Here is a 19,473-nt window from a genome sequence, read left to right as displayed (position 1 = left end):
GAATTTGGAATGGCTGGAGGACACGGGTTGTTTCCCGGGCAGAGGAAGAGAAGTATGGAGGGGTGGACTGAATTGGCTTTCCAGTTTGTCTTCTGGTTTTAGAGTTGGATGGAAATCACTGCATGCTACTGAAAGTCATGCTTCAGGCCCCCTCTGGCATTCAAGTAGAAGGATCTGATGCCTGCCTAATATCCTGAATTGAATTCCATAACTTTCATCTCTCTTTATTTTTTCCAAATCAAATGCAGATTAAATTGAACACCGTAAGCATCCCAGGTATGCTGACGTACATTTGAATATCCTCAATGACAAATGTTAGGCTTAAATTATAAGTAATTCTGCATCTAACATTGGAAATTTCCAACATTCCCAGTTTGATGTAATTGTCAGGCTCCTTTATCTTGTTAATTTGCAGAGCTCGCTTTAGTGATCATGATTTGATTCATGAAAACTTTATTGGTATTAAAAAATCAGAGGAAATAGAAATATGCAATTGAATCCTGCATTATTGACCTTGTACTTTCAGTATTTATTCTGAAGTCATGAAAATCTTCATTTTACAAACCAAATAAACTTACAAGTAAACCTTAAATTTTTTATTCTATTACTGAGAAGATAATTATAGGTTTTCATGAGGCCGAATTGTCACACTCCTAATGAAAATGTAAGCATGAATTTTAAAGATAATGTAAGTGTCCATCTAATTTATTTTGTTTGTTTTGCAGGCAACAGGTTCCAGACTCGCTATAATTGCCCAGAACATAGCAAATCTTGGGACAGGCATTATTATTTCCTTAATCTATGGCTGGCAATTGACACTTTTACTCTTAGCAATTGTACCCATCATCGCAATAGCAGGAGTTATTGAAATGAAAATGTTATCTGGACATGCACTAAAAGATAAGAAAGAGCTAGAAGGTTCTGGGAAGGTGAGTCCAACTAAGTTAATTGCCTACCTAAGTGGAGTAAAATATTCTAATCAGTGTTATTCTGTTACTATAACTCATTACTACTTATAAGCTCAAAGAATGTTTTTATAAGCATTCCTCAAAGCAATCCTATAACTCTCAATAACAAAAAAACAACAACAATATGGACAGAGGGTCCTGGCTGGGTGGCTCAGTTGATTGGAGAGTCGTCCTACACACAAAAGGTTGTGGGTTCAATTCCCTGTTAGGGTACATACCTGTATTGCAAATTTGGTAACCAGTCGGTGTTTCTCTCTCTCTCTCTCCTTCCCCCTTTAGTTTCTCTCTCAAAATCCATAAAACCATATCCTCAGGTGGGGATTAAAACAAATTTGTTTTAATGGGCAGAGGACATGAAAAGACATTTCTCCAAAGAGGACGTACAGATGACCAATAGACATGAAAAGATGCTCAACATCACTAATCACCAGGGAAATGCAAATTGAACCACAAAATGAGATATCACCTTATACCTGTTAGCCTCTTCACTGCTGAGGGGAATGTAAAGTGGTGCATCCACTATGGAAAGCAGTGTGGAGGGTTCTCAACAAGTTAAAAATAGGACTCCCATATGACCCAGTAATTCCACTTCTGGTTATTTAGCCAAAGAAATCCAAAACACTAATTCAAAAAGATATATGCATTCATATGTTCATTGCAGCATTATTTATAACAGCCAAGACATAGAAGCACTTAACTAGTTATTGATAGATGATGGGATAAAGAAGAGGTGGTACACATTTACAATGGAACATTACTCAGCCATAAAAAAAAAGAAAGAAAACTTTGTTTTAAAACAAAGATGTTTTTATTGATTTCAGAGAGAGGAAGGGAGAGGGAGAGAGAGAGATAGAAACATCAATGATGAGACAGTCGTCATTGATCGGCTTCCTGATCGGCTGCCTCCTGCATGCCCCATACTGGGGATTGAGCCCAAAACCCGAGCCATGTGCCCTGACTGGGAATTGAACTGTGACTCCCTGGTTCATAGGTCGATGCTCAACTACTGAGCCACACCAGCCGGGCAAAAAATGAAATCTTGCCATTTGTGACAGCATGGATGGCCATAGAGGTTGTTATGCTAAGTGAAATAAGTCAAATACATATGATTTCACTTATATGTGGAATCAAAGAAACAAAACAAATGAACAAACAAAAGAAAAACAAACTCATAGATACAGAGAATAAACTGATGGTTGCCAGATGGGAGGGGGGTGGGGGAATGAGTGAAAAGGGTGAAGGAATTAAGAAGTACAAATTGCCAGTTATAAATATAGTCAATGGGATGTAAAGTATAGCAGAGGGAACATAGTCAATAATATTGTAATAACTATGTATGGTGCCAGGTGGGTACTAGACTTAGGGTGATCACTTAGTAAGTTATATAAATATCTAATCACTATGTTATACACCTGAAACTAATATAATGTTGTATGTCACCTATAATTAATTTAAAAAAATTTTTTAAATAATAAAATGATAGAAACTCTCTGGAAAACAAATTGATAATATGTGCCATGTTTCTTACAAATTAGTTTATTCTCTTTGACCTAGGAATTTCACTTTGAAGAAAATAATCATGGACAAACATTTATGTACAAGGATGATTATACAGCATTATTTTTACTTTTAAAAAATATATAGAAAACCTTGTTCAATAGTAAAAAATTCTTAAGTGGCTGGGATATTAAGTGGCCCTTTACATATCCTATTATTAATGTATATTTAATGACCTTAGAAACTGCTCTTGATATTTGTTAAGGTAAAAAATAATGCTATACGACCAAATATAGAATTATATCCCAATTTTATTAAATATGTATATGCTTAGGAAAAAAACCTGTAAGCTGATATGTAAAAGACACCAATATGTAACTTTGTATTATTTCTATGCCTTTTTAATATTTTCCAAATATTCAGTTGTCCTGAATGATAAATATAAAGAGAAAAATATGAACTTCACATTTAAAAAAATATAAAATTACTATAAACTTAAAATGTGACCATCATAGAAGAAATGGCACTGCAATAGGTGTAAAATACTGAGTTCTCAGATTAATTTTGTCACTGTAAAACTATGTGGCTTTAGGTAAATGCCTTTATCTGTTTAAGCCTTAGCCTGTCTTTCTGTAAAAAGGAGATTGAATTAGTGGACCTGTCTTCCAGATCTAAAACCCAGTCTGATAAATTTAGTTTCCTTTTCCATAGCAAAGAAGCTCATAGGTCATAATAAGTTAATAATGGTAATTTTATTATCACATATTCTTTATCTCTTTTATGGAATTCAAACTATTTGCCATCGTTTGTCTTTGTGCCCCTTGGTGACTGGGTGCTCTCTGTTACAGATCGCTACCGAAGCAATTGAAAACTTCCGAACTGTTGTTTCTTTGACTCGGGAGCAGAAGTTTGAATATATGTATGCACAGAGTTTGCAGGTACCATACAGGTAATAGCCACTGAAGAGTGGGAGTTTTTCAATCATCAGAGTGGTTTTCAGGAGGATTACTTTGGCCAAAGGTAGGGAACAAGTAGAGAAGCTACTAGAAGGGATCCATTTGGGAAGTACTTGTAATTACCCAGGAGAGAAATCACAAGACCCTGACCTGAGACTTGCATCTCTGAGGTAGAAGCTGTAAGAACAGATGACTGATGCAAAGGGGTGGGAGGGAGGATATTGAGAATGACTGTCTGATGCCAAGTTTGGATACTATTTGCTCTCGTTGGAAATTCATTCTTTGTGGAACATGAAATTTGAAGTATCCAGGTGGTGCTTCCTGAAGGAGGCCTTTTCTTCTCTTTACTCTGCTCCAGGGGAAGCGTCTGTTCTTCCTCTAATGAGCTCATCCAGTGAGAGCTCTAAGAGCCATCTAAGCATAAGTAAGCCCACCTTCTGAGTCTCAGTTTCTTCTATGGTAAAAGGAGAGACCTCGACCTTATCAATGGGTTTTCAAACTTTTCTTTTACAATAGTAGAGCCTTTTTTTGTGGAAAAAGTTTCATTTGATATCCCAATATATGAAGTAGATAAAAGCAGAGTTGATCTGGTTGAAGCAGGAGTGGGAGGCCCAGAGGGCTGTCCACTTCTCAGCCTGCTGTTACCATTGCCCAGTTCCAGGTGGTTCAGAAAATGTTAACTCCTTTGTGAAACGTCTAACTGCCCATAACATATTATTCATAAGGTACCTCTATTGCATAAACTCTAATCCAACCGACTCCTGGGTCTCTGAGGGCAAGAACATGCCTGGTTGCCCACATGGTCCCTGCAGCTTGTAGGTGTTGGATAAATGTGTGTTGTGTGAATGTTTACCATAGTGTACATATGTTATATGTCCAAGAGTGGGGGGAAAGGGGAGGGACTTCCATTTATGAATCCCTAACAGGTCCTTGGCCTATTTCAACTTTTCCTCAATACTTGAAAGTGTGGTTAATCCTTCATTAAAGATAAAGACACTGAGGATCTGGGATTAGGCAGTTTCCTAAATTCTCACAAGTGGTAAAGTGAGGACCAAAGTTAGTTTTTTGGAGACTAAACCCATTTTTGCCTGCTGTGCTTCATGCCCCACCACTAACTTACCAAAGATTATGTTTTAAGGACTGAGAAATGAAAGCCAAGTAAGTTTCCAAATGTCTTCTTTTCAGAAACGCCTTGAGGAAAGCACACATCTTTGGAATCACGTTTTCCTTCACCCAGGCAATGATGTATTTTTCCTATGCTGCCTGTTTCCGGTTTGGTGCCTATTTGGTGGCACATAGGGTGATGGACTTTGAGGATGTTCTATTGTAAGTATTGGATTAATATTTACACATAAACTCTAGAAGTAAAGCTGAGGTGAGCATGCTTCATGCCTGCATGGAAAACCTTTACTGTGAAGCTTCAGGATGAGATTTGAGTGATTCGGGAGGTGTCATTTTGCCTCTGGGTCTCCATGTATTGTCACTGAAGCACCGTTTCATTTGGGGAATCATGACTTCCCCTCACCACAGTGCTGACTCACACATTTGACCTTTTCTGTGGCTAGTTGGGGTGGTGATTCAACAAGGGCTGTTCAGAGACCTTGGCATTTGGGAAGAAGCCTAACCCTGAACCAAGGATCTGGCTCCTTTGAAAGGACTCTGAACAGGGCAGCTAAAGAACAGCTGTGGAGCGCTGAGTCCTGCTAGCCCTCGCACGCTCCAGGGTAAATTTGCTGTCTTTGATAAAGAAGAGAAGTTAGAAGGTAAGAGCTGGAGAATTTCAGAAAAAACAAAGGAAAGCTAGACTGGGATTTCTGCTATCTCTCTCTGAATGTAGAAAATTGTACCTCGGTCAGAGGATATGGGCCTGAACTTCATTAAACTTCTAAATTACTCAGATATGCAGTTTGGTATTGAAAAGTGTGTGTCTTTCTGAGTGTATAGTTTTCTTAGGATGACCCCAATAGAAGATTCAAAATTTCCATCAGGCAAATGATATGCCGGTGCTATTTATGACCATGACCAGGAGAGGCATCATTGGCATTGGGGCTTTGATTAGATAATCATTTGACATATTGCTTTACTTCACAGTAAGGCATTGAATTGATGAAAGTTGCTAACACTTGTGCTTTTAGATTCATAAAATCTGTCTCCCAAGTAAAGGGAAAGGGAGACCTGTCTGATCAGAGAGCAGGCCATTTTGAAAAGATCCTCAGGTCTAAATGAGAACAAGCCTACGATTAACCATCTGTGTGATTTATTTAGAGCTATTATAAAAAAAGATGCCGTGTACTACAGTAACACAGGCATAGAGGCTGGACTCTGGAGGAGAGGCAGTGATGGCTCACTGTATTAATCTGTGAGCCCATCACTTCCCAAGTTTTAGGTCAGTTCAGGCACGCTGTTTAAAAAGGCATGTTGATAAATGTGTCCAGAGGAAGGCAGCTGGGATGTTGAGAGTGAAAGGAGTTATCAAAGAAGCAGATTGTCTACACTGTACCTGTGTTGTAGCAGAAATCCCAATCTGGCTTTCCCTTGTCATTTTCTAAAATTCTCCAGCTCTTACCTTTTACTGCTCTTCTTTTTCACAATATTCTAATACTTGAAGGACTGTCTTAAGCAAAAGGATATGGATTTTTCTTCAATTTGAACTTTTTAACAGTAGACTTAATCAGACTTGCTACTTGTTAAAGCAGAGGACAGAAATCAATTTAGGGGAAGTGCTTGGGCATAAACATTGAGAGCTGGACTTGATATTCTGTCAAGTCCTCCTGAACTTGAAGCTGTTGTGATTCCCATGTCATAGATGAAGAAGGTTGATGCATTTGGGAGCAGCATGATATCTGGGTCTGGAAGGAATTCTTTCTTTACTGTACAGCTCATAGGTTTTCTAAGACTGATATTATTCCAGCATCACTGCCTATATCCATTATTGACTGCCACAGTAATGCTGCATACCAACCAACCATTACAGTGGTGTACAATGATAGCCATTTATTTTCTCCCACAAGTCTATGAGCCAGCTTTGCAGTTTTGCTGATCGACATTGGGCATGACAGAGCTCAGCTAGGCTCACTCATGTTTATAGTGAGCTAGTTGGCCAGGACCTACATGCTTCCCTTCATCTGCGCCTTGTCCTCCAACAAGCTAGCTGGGCTTGTGGTAGTGGCAGAGTTCAGAGGGAGAGATGGGGAGAGAAATGGGGAGAGAGACAGACAGACAAACAGACATACAAGGCTCCCTGAGTCATAGGCTTGGAACTGGTAACAGTCACTTCCACCACATCCTGTTGACCAAAGTAAGTCACAAGCCCAACCCAGATTTAAAGGGTAGGAAAACAAATTTGACTTCTTAAATGGAGCTGCAAAGTCACGTTGCAAGATGAGGGTACAGAAAGAGATGGAAAATGGGGCTGTTTTATTACAGTCAGTCTGTTACACTTACATGAACTTATAAAGAAAAGTGGGTTTTTAACTTCTGTTTGTAATGTTTTGATGGAATGCTCTCTGGTTGTAGAAGTGCCAGCTTTCGAGCTTTGCAGTTATAATTATTTGCACACATTTTGTCTTTGTTTTTTTATAGGGTATTCTCAGCTATTGTCTTTGGTGCCATGGCCGTGGGGCAGGTCAGTTCATTTGCTCCTGATTATGCCAAAGCCAAAGTGTCAGCAGCCCACGTCATCATGATCATTGAAAAAACCCCTCTGATTGACAGCTATAGCACAGAAGGCCTAAAGCTGGTGAGTTTGATGTTTTGATTATATGATCTGTGCCTAACTGATAAATGAAAGTATTCTGAGAGGAGCCCTGGCCTGTGTGACCCAGTTAATTGGAGCGTTGTCCTGTACACCAAAAGGTTGCGGGTTCAATTGCCAGTCAGGGCACATACCTAGGCTGCAGGTTCAATTCCAGGTCAAGGGTGGTACAGGAGGCAACTGATCGATGTTTATCTCTCTCTCTCTTTCTCTCTCCCTCCCGCTTCCTCTCTATCTAAAATCAGTTAGCAGGTGAGGATTAAAAAATAAAAAAGAAAGTATTCTAAGAGGAAATTTAATAAAATCTGTGCGTTTTAAAATTTGCTGATGATAAAATGAAACTTTCTAGATCATGGGTTCATTTTAACAAATGTTAACAATATATATTAACATCCAGTACTTTGTATGACAAAGTTGCAGGGAGATAGGAATACTGCCCACTTTATAAGCAAACCCTGTTAATCAGTTTTTATTATATGTAGGTTATTCCTGGGGAGCAGATTGAGTTGTCACATTTGTATTGTGTTAACAGTACAGGTTATAAAAACACTGACTCTTGGAGATTTTGTTTGTTAAATTCTAGCAGTTACAAATAAAACCAAATTATAATACAAGTTCACTACCTTTGACGCTGGGCTAGAGGGGGTTGGCTATACAATGTGTTTCCAGGATCACAGCAATCAAGTTCATTGGTATTGTTCTGATTTTAGAACACACTGGAAGGAAATGTGACATTTAATGAAGTCGTGTTCAACTATCCGACCCGGCCCGATGTGCCCGTGCTTCAAGGGCTGAGCCTGGAGGTGAAGAAGGGCCAGACACTGGCCCTGGTGGGCAGCAGCGGCTGTGGGAAGAGCACGGTGGTCCAGCTCCTTGAGCGGTTCTACGACCCAATGGCCGGAACAGTGGTAAGTACACTTTTATATTCAGCTCACTTGAAGTTTTTCATCATCTAAAAGCCTGGATGTATTTAATTCTTCACTGTAAGCCATGGTTTTTCAAACCTTTAAACAACAGCCCCACTTGAATTCTGACATCCTAGATACAGTCTCCAAGCTGTGTCATCTGCCCCAACCAACATCTCCAGCCTCTCTGTCAACACTGCCCCTCTCCCTTCCCTCAATTAGGTTTCAGCTTACATGAGAAGATCCAGCAACAATTTAAGGTGCCGTAAAGAGAGAGGAGGGGTGCTAGGAGAGACAAGGTGGGAGCCAAGGATGGGGAGTGTTTCAAGAAGAGGAAGGTAGTCAGCAATGACAAAGATGATGGGGAGGTAGGGTAAGGATTTGGCGATCAATGGGCTACTTCTGACCTAAGGTATTCTCCTTGAAGAGGTGGTGCTAGAAGGCAGTTGAGCAGGGCTGGGGTATGGTTGGGAGGGGAAACAGAGACTGGGTATAGACTATCAAGAATATCAAAGATAAAGGAAGGGCAAGTAGGAATGGCAGCTTGAGTGGGGAGGCAGAGTCCAGGGAAAATGGTGAGGGGGAATCTTCAGCATTTTTATGACTGAGGGTGAGATAAAGCCGTTGATGGAGAAAGAGCATTGAAGCATCTTCTAAGGGGAAAAAAAAAAGGTAAGATTCTGGATATGGATAAAGAAGATAAAGGGATTCCCTTTTGTTTCCTGAACTATAAGAATAAGTGAATGATCATATTTACTTATTCAACATTCAGCAAACCTTACTGAGTACCTGTCAGGGACTATCTTAGGTACCGAGAATGAGATAGAGGTCTTGAAGAGAGTAGTAAAATTTTAAAAGATTATAATGGAGAATAGGAAATGAATCAGATTAGGGAGGAATAGAATTTATAGCCAAGAAATGTTCATTATGTAGGCATTTAATTATTGGTTGCACTCAGAGGTGATATTAAAAATACTTAACAACTGGGATGGCATGGCACTGACCAACCAGAATGGACACCTGTTCCATGCAGTCAGATTGATGCCCATCAGCCCCATATGGGCCCTACTTGTATTAATGACTGACATGAAAACAGAATTTTCAACCTGTAGTCCAGGGCATTTTTACTTCCCCACAGCATTCATGGTTACTCAGTAATATGTTTTGTATTCAAAGACAGGTATGCCTTTATTTAGTCTATTCTTTCACAGCCCCATAAGCCTTGTTTCTTATTTTTACTACCTTGTTTTATGTTTTTTGTGAATTCTGACTTTGTGCTTCAATTCTGTGGTTAAAGTTGAACAAAGGACTCTAAATGAAGACCTAGCTGACAAATGAGGCAATCGGAGGAGGGATTGCTAGCTAGCAGACACTGATTATGGCCATTAATGGACATTCATTCAGCAGTGTGTTAAATGTTGAGCTCTAATGAGTTATAGTATATGGTGTCTGCCCTCAGCTGCAGAAATGGGGCATATTCTCCCCTGAGGTAGATTAAAGGAGGAGATAGGTTTGAGCTGGTTCTTAAGGGATAAGTAGAGCTGGTTGCATATCAGTGTGGGGGTGAGCTGTCCGTCAGATGCCACTTGGTGCAAGAGATTGTGTGAGCTGTGGTTGATAAGGGATTTGTTCCCAATGCCTGTATAGGCCAGTTTGGCTAAAATAGTGGATTTAACCAGAGTTGTGATTCTCATACTTTTTAAAATTATAATCCATTTAGGAAGGACAGAAATTCTCATGGCCTTAGCACTGCACTTATAGTCACTGTAGTGGAAGAAGCACTTGATAACAGAGTTGAGTTGAAAACAACAATAATGGTAAACAGTACAATAGTTAAATAAGAAGAAAGTAAAGACATTAATAATTATTCTACACATACAGAAACAAAAGGGAGCATAATTACAAACATGGACCGTATCAGTGATGATTCAGTGTAGGAAACAGAAACTGCTTTAGGTATTTCAAGCAGATAAGTATTTCATAAAGGGAATTGGGTGCTTATAAAATCATTGGAAGGGCTGGAAGAGTAGAAATAAAAAGTGAAAGAAAGTAAGTGCTCTAAGACAGTCAAATCACAGCACTGCAGCTGGGATCATGTGGCCAGGAAGTTGTACAAATGGTGCCAATGTCACAGCTACTCTAAACTGGAAGACATAAGATCAGAGTGTGGGTTTTGCAAAAACTCGCGTCTGCTGGAACACGTGTGTTAGCTTACCACTGCTGCTAAAGAGAATTGGTCTCTGCCTTCCAGATTTTGCACAGGGCACCTCAATGATAGAACCTCAGTTACTTCCAGAGCCAGAAGAGAGTCTGGGAAATAATTTTTAGCCTTCCAGTCCCTTGATTTATGGAAGGGCAGACACAGAATAATATGGCAATGAATGCTGAGTGCATAAGACAGTAGCCATCTCAAGATGACACTGATAATGCAATGAAAGCAAAGTGTCCTCATCTATTGTAGGGATGCTATTATCTGCTCCTATGCATTTGCACTAGAACTTTGAAATACTGCCAAGTGGTGCATAACAGCCAGACTTAGTGGAAGTGTCACCAGTAAACACTAGTAAACGTGCCAAGTTTTACTTATGAATATCAATTAGTAACCCTTAATAACTCAGTTAGTAGGTTCCTAGTAATTAGCTCGTATTACTATGTAAAAATGCATATGTGAATTTAAGCATCATTTGATCATAGAACTGAAGAAAGGCCTTGACCCTGAGATCAGGAAATCCTCATGGCCATCAGTGGGCATTGTATTATATTTTGAGAAACATTGACCTGAGTGGTGGTTCTCAAACTGGTGTGTATCAGAATGGCCTAGAGAGCTAATAAAGAACACAGCTCATTGAAGTAAGTTAGGGCCTGGCCTTTTAATTTTTACAATTTTCCCAAATAATTCCCAAATGCCAATTATAGTTTGAGAACCACTGAACTGATGCATTTGAAAGATTTTGGTTAAATTGTGGAGAGTGTTGAATAATGAAGCTACAGAATTGTTTTGTGAAGCCTGAAGGTTATACAATTTTATGGACTCTACTTAAAAGAATACAAAGTTATGAATACAAAATTAGGCACAGAGGTGAATATTTGTTTGAAATGAAAAAAATCACAATAAAATACTAAAAACTTAAAGATTCTGGTACCTTCTTTAGGCAAGTTATCATAAATACAATATTTACCTGGAAGAGCTTCCTGACTATAGCCTGGCCTTCCTCCCACCCAGAGCACTGTTCAAGACCCAGCATTTACCTGCAGTTGAGGGCCTTTGAAGCTTAAGTTCATTAGCTTCACTATTAAATTGCCTCTGGTTTGTGTCTTCCCCTCACCTTTCCTTTCCTTTCTGGTCCATCCCACAGACCCCCATCTGAGTCCTCTGTACTTCTTAGGATACAGTTAGAAGCCTGTTGTCATTGGGTATTACCCAGTGGGTGCCTGGGCTAAGATGGGGGGTATTCTTCTTTTGAGGCAGGACAGAAATGTCTTTTAATTATGAGACACTTGTATTACCAAAACCCAACCTGTAGTATGTATATCCAATCCTAGCTCCCCAAATTACTATGTGACCTTGCACAAGTTACTTAACTTTGCTCATTTCTTTGCCTATAAAATGGGGCTTAAAATGACACCTCCCTTGCAAGGGTTGTTGTGAAGATGAAATGAGAATTCATGAGACATGCTTATTAAACAGGACCGATAGTATAGTCAGTGGTCAATATTTTATCTATAATTGTTATTTCAGAGTAAATTCATATAGTGGAATAATACATATTTAAAATTTAATTATTTGTGCTAATGAAAGCAAGCAGTAGATTTAACAATCTAAATAGAGATAGCCAGTCATTTTAGTTTGGCCTTACATCATTATTACCATTCTGTTTAATGTCCTAATTAAGTTTTTATTTAAAACAGTATCTTTTGAACAGTGCTCACTGATCTCCCAGAATTCCTTGGTCTTCCCTGAGACCTCCACCCAGACCTCAGCCAAAGAAGCTCCACATTCATCTGTTGTACATTTGGGCTTCTAAACATGTTTTCCCTAAAAAAGGATTCTTCAGCTAACACAGATTTTAAATAGTTTGCAATTCTGGTGTATCGTGTGGGGAGGGGGAGGCGCAAGAGTGTTATTGTGTTCATTTAAGCTTGCTGGGATTGTTCAGATTTGTCTGATTATATTGGGCAGTGTCTATTTTCCTTCCAGGGGCATGCACCTGGAAAAATTTTTTTAAATAAACACAGCTACCCCTTCTTTCCTTAGGTTTCCATTTCTCGAGTACAGTGTTCCATTTAACAACATCTGCTATTTCACCACACATTTGTATGGTTTTTCCTGCCTTTCTCCACCTTCACTTCCCACTATAAGGAAGCCTGGGGCATAGATGCTCGGAATAGTCTCCATGGCAACTGGGCTTGGTACCAATAAGGTCATGGCTGTTTTCCATTCTGCATCTGCACGCTTCACAAACAGAAGCTGTCTTCCTGCAGCAGAGATTGTAGCCTACCCTGGTCTGCAAGAGGCACCCACCCAGGCACACAGGATACAGAGTATAGATGGCTCGGTATACACTCACCACCGTTAATAGAAAAGCTTGAAGCTGAGTCACTCATGTCTTCTTCAGAGGGATGAACAGTTCTCTCACTTGAATGCCAGAATTCTCTTGCAAAGTAGATCTTCTGCGCAGACATATCCACATCAGAGAGTAAGGATTTTTATCAGCAAAGCTGTAAGGGGCACCACCCTGGGCTCCTGCAGCATAATTCAGGGAGCCAAGTGACTAGAGAAAGGCCAGCTTCTCTCTCCTGCTCCTTTGGCTCAACATTGTAGATGTCCGTCCATCCTTTCATCTATCAGCCGTCTACCCATCCTTTGTAGTTCCAAGTACAACACACACACAGAGACACAAATTGCTGGCAGTCCTTGTGTGCATCCTCTGTGCCCAGCAACTGTGCTAACGGGTCCATACATGATCTTGTTTAATCCTTAATTCTATGAGCTTAAGAATTATAACAATTCCAGTTTTACCCACAAGGAAACTCTCAAGAAATTACATCATCTTCGCAACATCAACAACTACTAAGTATAGCAGCCACCCTCTTCCCACACTCACTTCTACTCCATTTAACTGCTGCAGCCCATTCCTCAAAAACCTGATCCTAATGAACTCAGTGCAGATCAGAACCTGACCTGCAAACCTATTATGTGGTCATAGTAGTTATTTATTTCCAATATAATCTCAGCTACTTTTCCTATGAAAAATTGATACTTTAAGAGTAAAGATGCCAGGAAACATTCCAGAAATATAAAGCATTGTGTTAGTTTCCTGTGACTGCTGTAGCAAGTTTCAGCAAATTTAATGGTGTAAAAACAACACAAATTTATTATCTTACAAATTCTGGAGGTCAGACGTCCAAAGTGGACCTCACTGGGCTAATAAAATCAAGGGGTCAGAAGGGCTGGGCTCCTTCTGGAGGCTCTAAGGGGGAATCTTTTTCTAACCTTTTCTAGCTCCTGGCCCCTTCCTCATCTTCAAAGCCAACAATGACTGAGTCTTTCTCCTATTGCATCACTCTGACACTCTCCTGCCTCCCTCTTCCATAGTTAGGGACCCTTATGGTGACATTGGGCCCACTTGGATAATCCAAGATAATTTCTTTATTTTGAGATCAGCTGATGAGCAACCTTATATAGTTCCCCTTTGCCTCGTGACAACATTCACAGGTTTCATGGATTAGAGCATCAGGATCTTGGGAGTTTGGGGAGGGGGCATTATTTTACCTACCACATGCGTGTATCATTACTAGGGTTAAAACAGAACATGACAGCTCCTCAAAGCATACAATTATGACCTTACTTAATTATCCTTGGTAATCCAAAAAACAACAACAAAAATTTAGTCTCAGTAATTTGGCCATTTTAATATGTGAAGTAATGATATTAATTTTGCTAAATTCAAAATGTGCTGGCCCTGAAGTTGATCTGTGAACTTCTGTTTTCAGCTCATTGACAGCAAAGAAGTAAAGCAGCTGAATGTCCAGTGGCTCCGAGCACAAATGGGCATCGTGTCCCAGGAGCCTGTGCTGTTCGACTGCAGCATCGGTGAGAACATTGCCTACGGAGACAACAGCCGGGTCGTGTCACAGGAAGAGATTGTGCAGGCCGCCAAGGAGGCCAACATCCACCACTTCATTGAGACATTGCCTGATGTAAGTCTCCCTCTGAAGTAGGCTTCCAGGAGCCTGTGGTAGCCTCCCTGACCTATAGTTTGATTTCTAAAGGGCTGGTTAACAACTGTAACACACACACCTATATACAAGCATCTGGCCACACTTCCTATCCCCATTCGCTGTTACATTAACTGGATCACCTCCTGACTTTCCCTGTGAACAAGCCTGAGTACATATGTTTGGGAGGCCTTTTCCTTCAAGTCTAAGTGCAGTGCCCAAAGAAGCAGGCATGACCCTCCTTCCCCACTCCTCTCCCAGCCTTCCTTCTGCCTCCTTGAAGCTCTTCCCAAGCCTGAAGCCTCCCTGTGGAGTCAGACTAGGGAACAGGACCCATGCCAGAAAGAAGGTTCTCTCTGAATAGGGCTGAACCTTTGGGATGGCAGTGGTGTCTTGTAATCTCTCACCATTGCACATTTCATGGGCCCCAAGCTCTGCTTATAGGGTTGCTTACTGCAACCTTCCCTGGGCTGTTGTCCTATGACTGTTGTCTGAATTCCTCCTAGGAAGCTACATAAACAGAACTTCTCACCCTCTTTAAGCCCCTTACGTCCTATATTTTAAAGTGCATCTTGATGTAACTCATCTCACCCTCCTCCCTCTTTATTGTAAGGAAGTATCCCCTAAAAATTAATGCTCAGTAGCCTCAAACCATCAGAGAAGGCAATCTCTTCATGGGGAAGGATGACAATACCAGGTGGCCCTCTTTCCCAAGATTTTCTTTTCCTGAGGCTCTTTGGATAACTGCCCCCACCACATCATAGACCCCAGGAAGGGGCATTATCTCCCTTCCAGCCTTTAACCTTCTAGCCCAGCTGTGAATAATTGGCCCATTCCAAGGCTTGCACATTTTAAAATATAGTTTCAATCCCCTTTACTAATGACAAGGTCAGGGTTCTCAACATTATGGGCATGGACCAGCACATCAGCATCCCCTGGGAACTTGTAAGAAATGAAGATTTTTCAGGCCCTAACCCAGACCTGCTGAGTCAGAAACTCTGAAGGTGGAGTCCTGCCATCAGTGTTTTAGTAGCCCAGGTAATACTGATGCAGGCTCAAGTTTGGGAACCACTGGGCTAGGGATTGACAAAGACAAACACAGAGAATAGCTATTACTTAGCTTGCCACTAGGACCCCACCTTTCCGGGCTCCTGGGCTCCATCTGTCACACTGAGCGCACCTGTGGACCGTATGATTCTTTGTATCAGACAAGGAAGGAGAAGGCAAATCCCTTAAGTCTGCTGTCTAAGGAGCACTTGTCCCCAAGTGATTTGTACTAGGATTTACCTCGCCCTGCGGGAGGCTGGTTTAATTACCTCCTTCCTTCAGGTTTTACCTGCCTCAACAGGCTCAATACTTTATCAGTACAACCTGTTCACCCCTACACTCACATGGGACACAGTGCTCCTGCCTGTCAGGCAGATGTAGCCCTGGGGTGGAGCCAGCCCCAAGCATCTGCCGGAACCTTACCTGGAGTCTTATTCCATCTGCAGGTAGAGTCCTCGTTCTGAGTAGGGGTGCCAGATATAGCAAATAAAAATAGGAAATGCTATATAGAACATACTCTGGGTGTCAGAATCAGAGCCTACAGTCTGACTAAAATTTTAGCCTGGCGAGGGCCTGTAAACAGTAAGATAGTATTGTTTTCTAGCTTACACATGCTATCACATCCTGTTTTGGCTCTGCTCTATGTACCCTTCTAACTCCTAACCCTATCATCATATTAAATAGTGACAGTTATCTAATATGGGCAATAAATATGTGAAAAATTTGGGGAGAATTCTAAAAACAAAAATTAAAAAAGGAGATTTCAGCTTTCAAAGTTAGGTATCAAAATAGAATTCCTTAGCATCCATTAAAATTACTGAAACATTGGAAATAGTTTTATAAAAACAGACACCAAAAGGCTAGCATCCCAAGAATTTCTTCCTTTCCTCACATTAAAATAATGCAGAGAGCGTCACCTGCTGGTTACAAATAAAATGAGTTTCAGTTATTTTATTCACAGCCCATTGAAATCAAATTTCCTTCCTCCTACCAATCTTTGTCCCAAATATAATGAAATCAGAAGACTGGAAAAGACGAACATTGTGGCAATATTCTCCCTCCTAAACATGCTGACCTGTTTATACTAAAACATATTTTTTAAGACACAAGTCTGTTTTCAAGAAGAGAGATCAAACCTGCCATTTAGAGCTGTGCCTGTCTTTGTTTAATTCTCTAGTAACCCATTCTTATTCTGAACCTAAACTTTTTTGTACATATGGGAATGGTTATCTTATTTTCTGTAAGCAAACTTTTTTTTTAGAATCTCAGTTCTACTTTTCATAATAACTCAACCCTATTTACAGAAATATGACACCAAAGTAGGAGACAAAGGAACTCAGCTCTCTGGTGGCCAGAAACAGCGCATTGCAATAGCACGTGCCCTCGTTAGACAGCCTCGGATTTTGCTTCTGGATGAAGCTACATCAGCTCTGGATACAGAAAGTGAAAAGGTAAGAATTTAAATTGGACTTATTTACACTTGTATCTATTGTATGTAAGATATAATTTATGCTAACTTCCACAGTAGAGAACAAAATTCAGCCACATATATTGATTGATACTTATGTTACCTTTCAGTGGAATTTAAACGCTTTCTGTAGCTTTTATTAAAGAGAACTAAGATAAAACCAGGCAAATTAAGTCTCTTCATGCTTATGTTCCAAAAAAAAACCCTGGATCACTTTGTACTGACCTAAGAAGCTTCATTCAGAAGACATATTTTTGTTTCCACTGGCAGCATTTCCTCAGCAACTATAAAAAGAAGTGGGAGAGCACTACAATGTTAAAAGTTGATGGTACCTTAAGATGAAATTAGTAATCATTTTCAGCTTGAGAAAAAGTTGAGTATTCAGGCACCTGGAAGACAAATTAATGTTTCCTGTCTTAAAAATACCAAATGCAAGGAAGCTGTCTTCGTGCTCAGTCTTCCTGAATTTGCTGGAGAGCTGGACCAGAGGGCTGCTTTGAAGGATGTTGTGTGGCCATGCACAGCAGTAAACGTTTTTAAATGATCGAATGGGCTGTATTTATCATCATAACTTTGAGAATAGATCACTTGTACCTCAGAACTAATCCAAACTAGTATTCAATTACCTTCTGATATGCCAAATCCCGTGCTTTGTAAAATCTGTTATATTTCACTGATACCGTTGTTAAAGAAGGACTATTTTTGGATAAATTAAATTTGAGATTATGGAAGAAGAATTAAAAGGAGAGGACTGTATTACCAGAATTAATTTACATGATTATTGAATAGGTTGTCCAAGAAGCCCTGGACAAAGCCAGAGAAGGCCGCACCTGCATTGTGATCGCTCACCGCCTGTCCACCATCCAGAATGCAGATTTAATAGTGGTGTTTCAGAACGGCAAAATCCAGGAGCATGGCACACATCAGCAGCTGCTTGCACAGAAAGGCATCTATTATTCCATGGTCAGTGTCCAGGCTGGTGCCAAGCGCCAGTGAACTGTGCCCAGATAAGCTGTTAAATATTTTCTAATGTTTGTGTTAAAATATGACATTTAATCAAAGTTAAAAAGTGAGCGCTTACTGGAAAAACTATGTAGAGTTACCTGTTTAATATTTCCTGACGCAAGATCATTCCACCAAGTTCAGTCGTCAAAGACTTTATAATTAAAAGAATTGGAAGAAACATCATCAGATAGAATAAAGTGATGGTTTTAATTGCATTAGGAATTTATATAATTCAAAGTAGATTTTGTTAATAAAACGTGTAACTTTTGTTTATATTTTCTTATTTGGACTGTAACTGACTGCCTTGCTATAAGTATTATAGAAGAAGCAAAAAGTATTGACTGTTTGCATAAAGTGCCTATAATAAAACTAAGCTTTTATATGACTGGAGTCATCTTGTCTAAAACACTTGTAAATATATTTATTACCTCCCATTTGGAATATTGAAGACCCCATCAGTATTTTCTTAAAAAGAGTCCTTTAAAAATTTCCATTAATTTTTGTGATAATGGTTAAATAATGCAAATAATTCCTATTCTACATGCCTGTTTTTTGTTTTTTGTTTTTTTAAAATATATCTTTATTGATTTCAGAGAGGGGAAAGGAGAGGGGAGAGAGAGAGACATCAGTGATGAGAGAGTCATTGATCTGCTGCCTCCTGCACGCCTCCCACTGGGGATCGAGCCTGCACCTGGGGCATGTGCCCTGACTGGGAATCGAACCCTGATCTCCTGGTTCATAGGTTGATGCTCAACCACTGAGCCACACCAGCTGGGCTCTATACGTCTTTTCACATTGAGTCCTAAAGAACCATCTCCCTTCATTCTTCTTTAAATTGACCCTGCTGATTCTTGCATTTCCACATAATGGAGGGCTCTCAAACTAAACACACAGATCAATAAAGATTTGGGCCTCGGGTGGGGCAGAGGATGTACAATTATGACATGTATACTCTGATGTACATTAAGTATTTTGCATTGCTCTTATAAAGGACTCTTACAGGATTTTAATATTTTTGTACTTAAAATACAATTACTCTTTTTCTGTTTCAATAATGAATCACTTTTCCCAGTAGTTGGTCTCTCCCAAAGTTGATCTTTTTGATGGCAGATGTTTAAAATGTTGCATAAGCCCTAGCCAGTGTGATTCAGTTGGTTGGAACGCCTTCCCGTGGACCAAAAGGTTGCTGGTTTGATTCCTGGTCGAGGCACATACCTAGGTGGTGGGTTCAATCCCTAGTGGGGGAGCATACTGGAGGCAATTGGTCAATGTTTCTCTCTCATATTGTTTCTCTCTCTCTCTCCCCCTTTCCCCTTTCTCTGAAAAAAAATAAAATAAAAAAATAAAAGGTCTCATAAGTTTAAATACATCATCATGCAAACATGATGAAAAAATAAAATACCAAAGAATGATACTCTGACTACAAAAAAAAAAAAAAAAGCCAAAAAGCAGTATAAACAAGATTGAAGAACAGAATCTGGGAGCAATATTTGCCATATTTGTTATAAACAGTTGATATCCTTAATATATGAAGAATTTTAAAAGGAAAAATGCCATCACCTCATGGAAAAATGGACAAAGAACATGGTCAGCTAATTCCCAAAGAAGAAATACATGACCAAAAAAAATGCACAATCTCAAAGAAATGCAGATT

At 39.8% G+C, this 19,473-nt stretch overlaps 1 protein-coding gene across 1 annotated transcript in view; it reads left to right on the top strand.

The window, feature by feature from the left end:
• The window catches only part of ABCB1 (ATP binding cassette subfamily B member 1), a 79,768-nt gene extending 61,564 nt beyond the window's left edge, over positions 1-18,204 (top strand). The window contains exons 21-28 of the mRNA XM_081147614.1: positions 726-929; positions 3,314-3,414; positions 4,607-4,747; positions 7,004-7,160; positions 7,886-8,083; positions 14,075-14,281; positions 16,651-16,797; positions 17,604-18,204. Coding sequence (XP_081003740.1) covers positions 726-929; positions 3,314-3,414; positions 4,607-4,747; positions 7,004-7,160; positions 7,886-8,083; positions 14,075-14,281; positions 16,651-16,797; positions 17,604-17,810 — 1,362 coding nt within the window. The 3' untranslated portion in view covers positions 17,811-18,204. The remainder of the gene's footprint in view (positions 1-725; positions 930-3,313; positions 3,415-4,606; positions 4,748-7,003; positions 7,161-7,885; positions 8,084-14,074; positions 14,282-16,650; positions 16,798-17,603) is intronic.
• The last annotated feature ends 1,269 nt before the right edge of the window (positions 18,205-19,473 follow it).

This window comes from Miniopterus schreibersii (genome assembly GCF_964146895.1).
Source record: "Miniopterus schreibersii genome assembly, chromosome: 9".
In the NCBI taxonomy this organism is placed as follows: Eukaryota; Metazoa; Chordata; class Mammalia; order Chiroptera; family Miniopteridae; genus Miniopterus; species Miniopterus schreibersii.
Note: the sequence above shows the minus strand (reverse complement) of the source record. Positions and strands in the feature narration are given on the sequence as shown.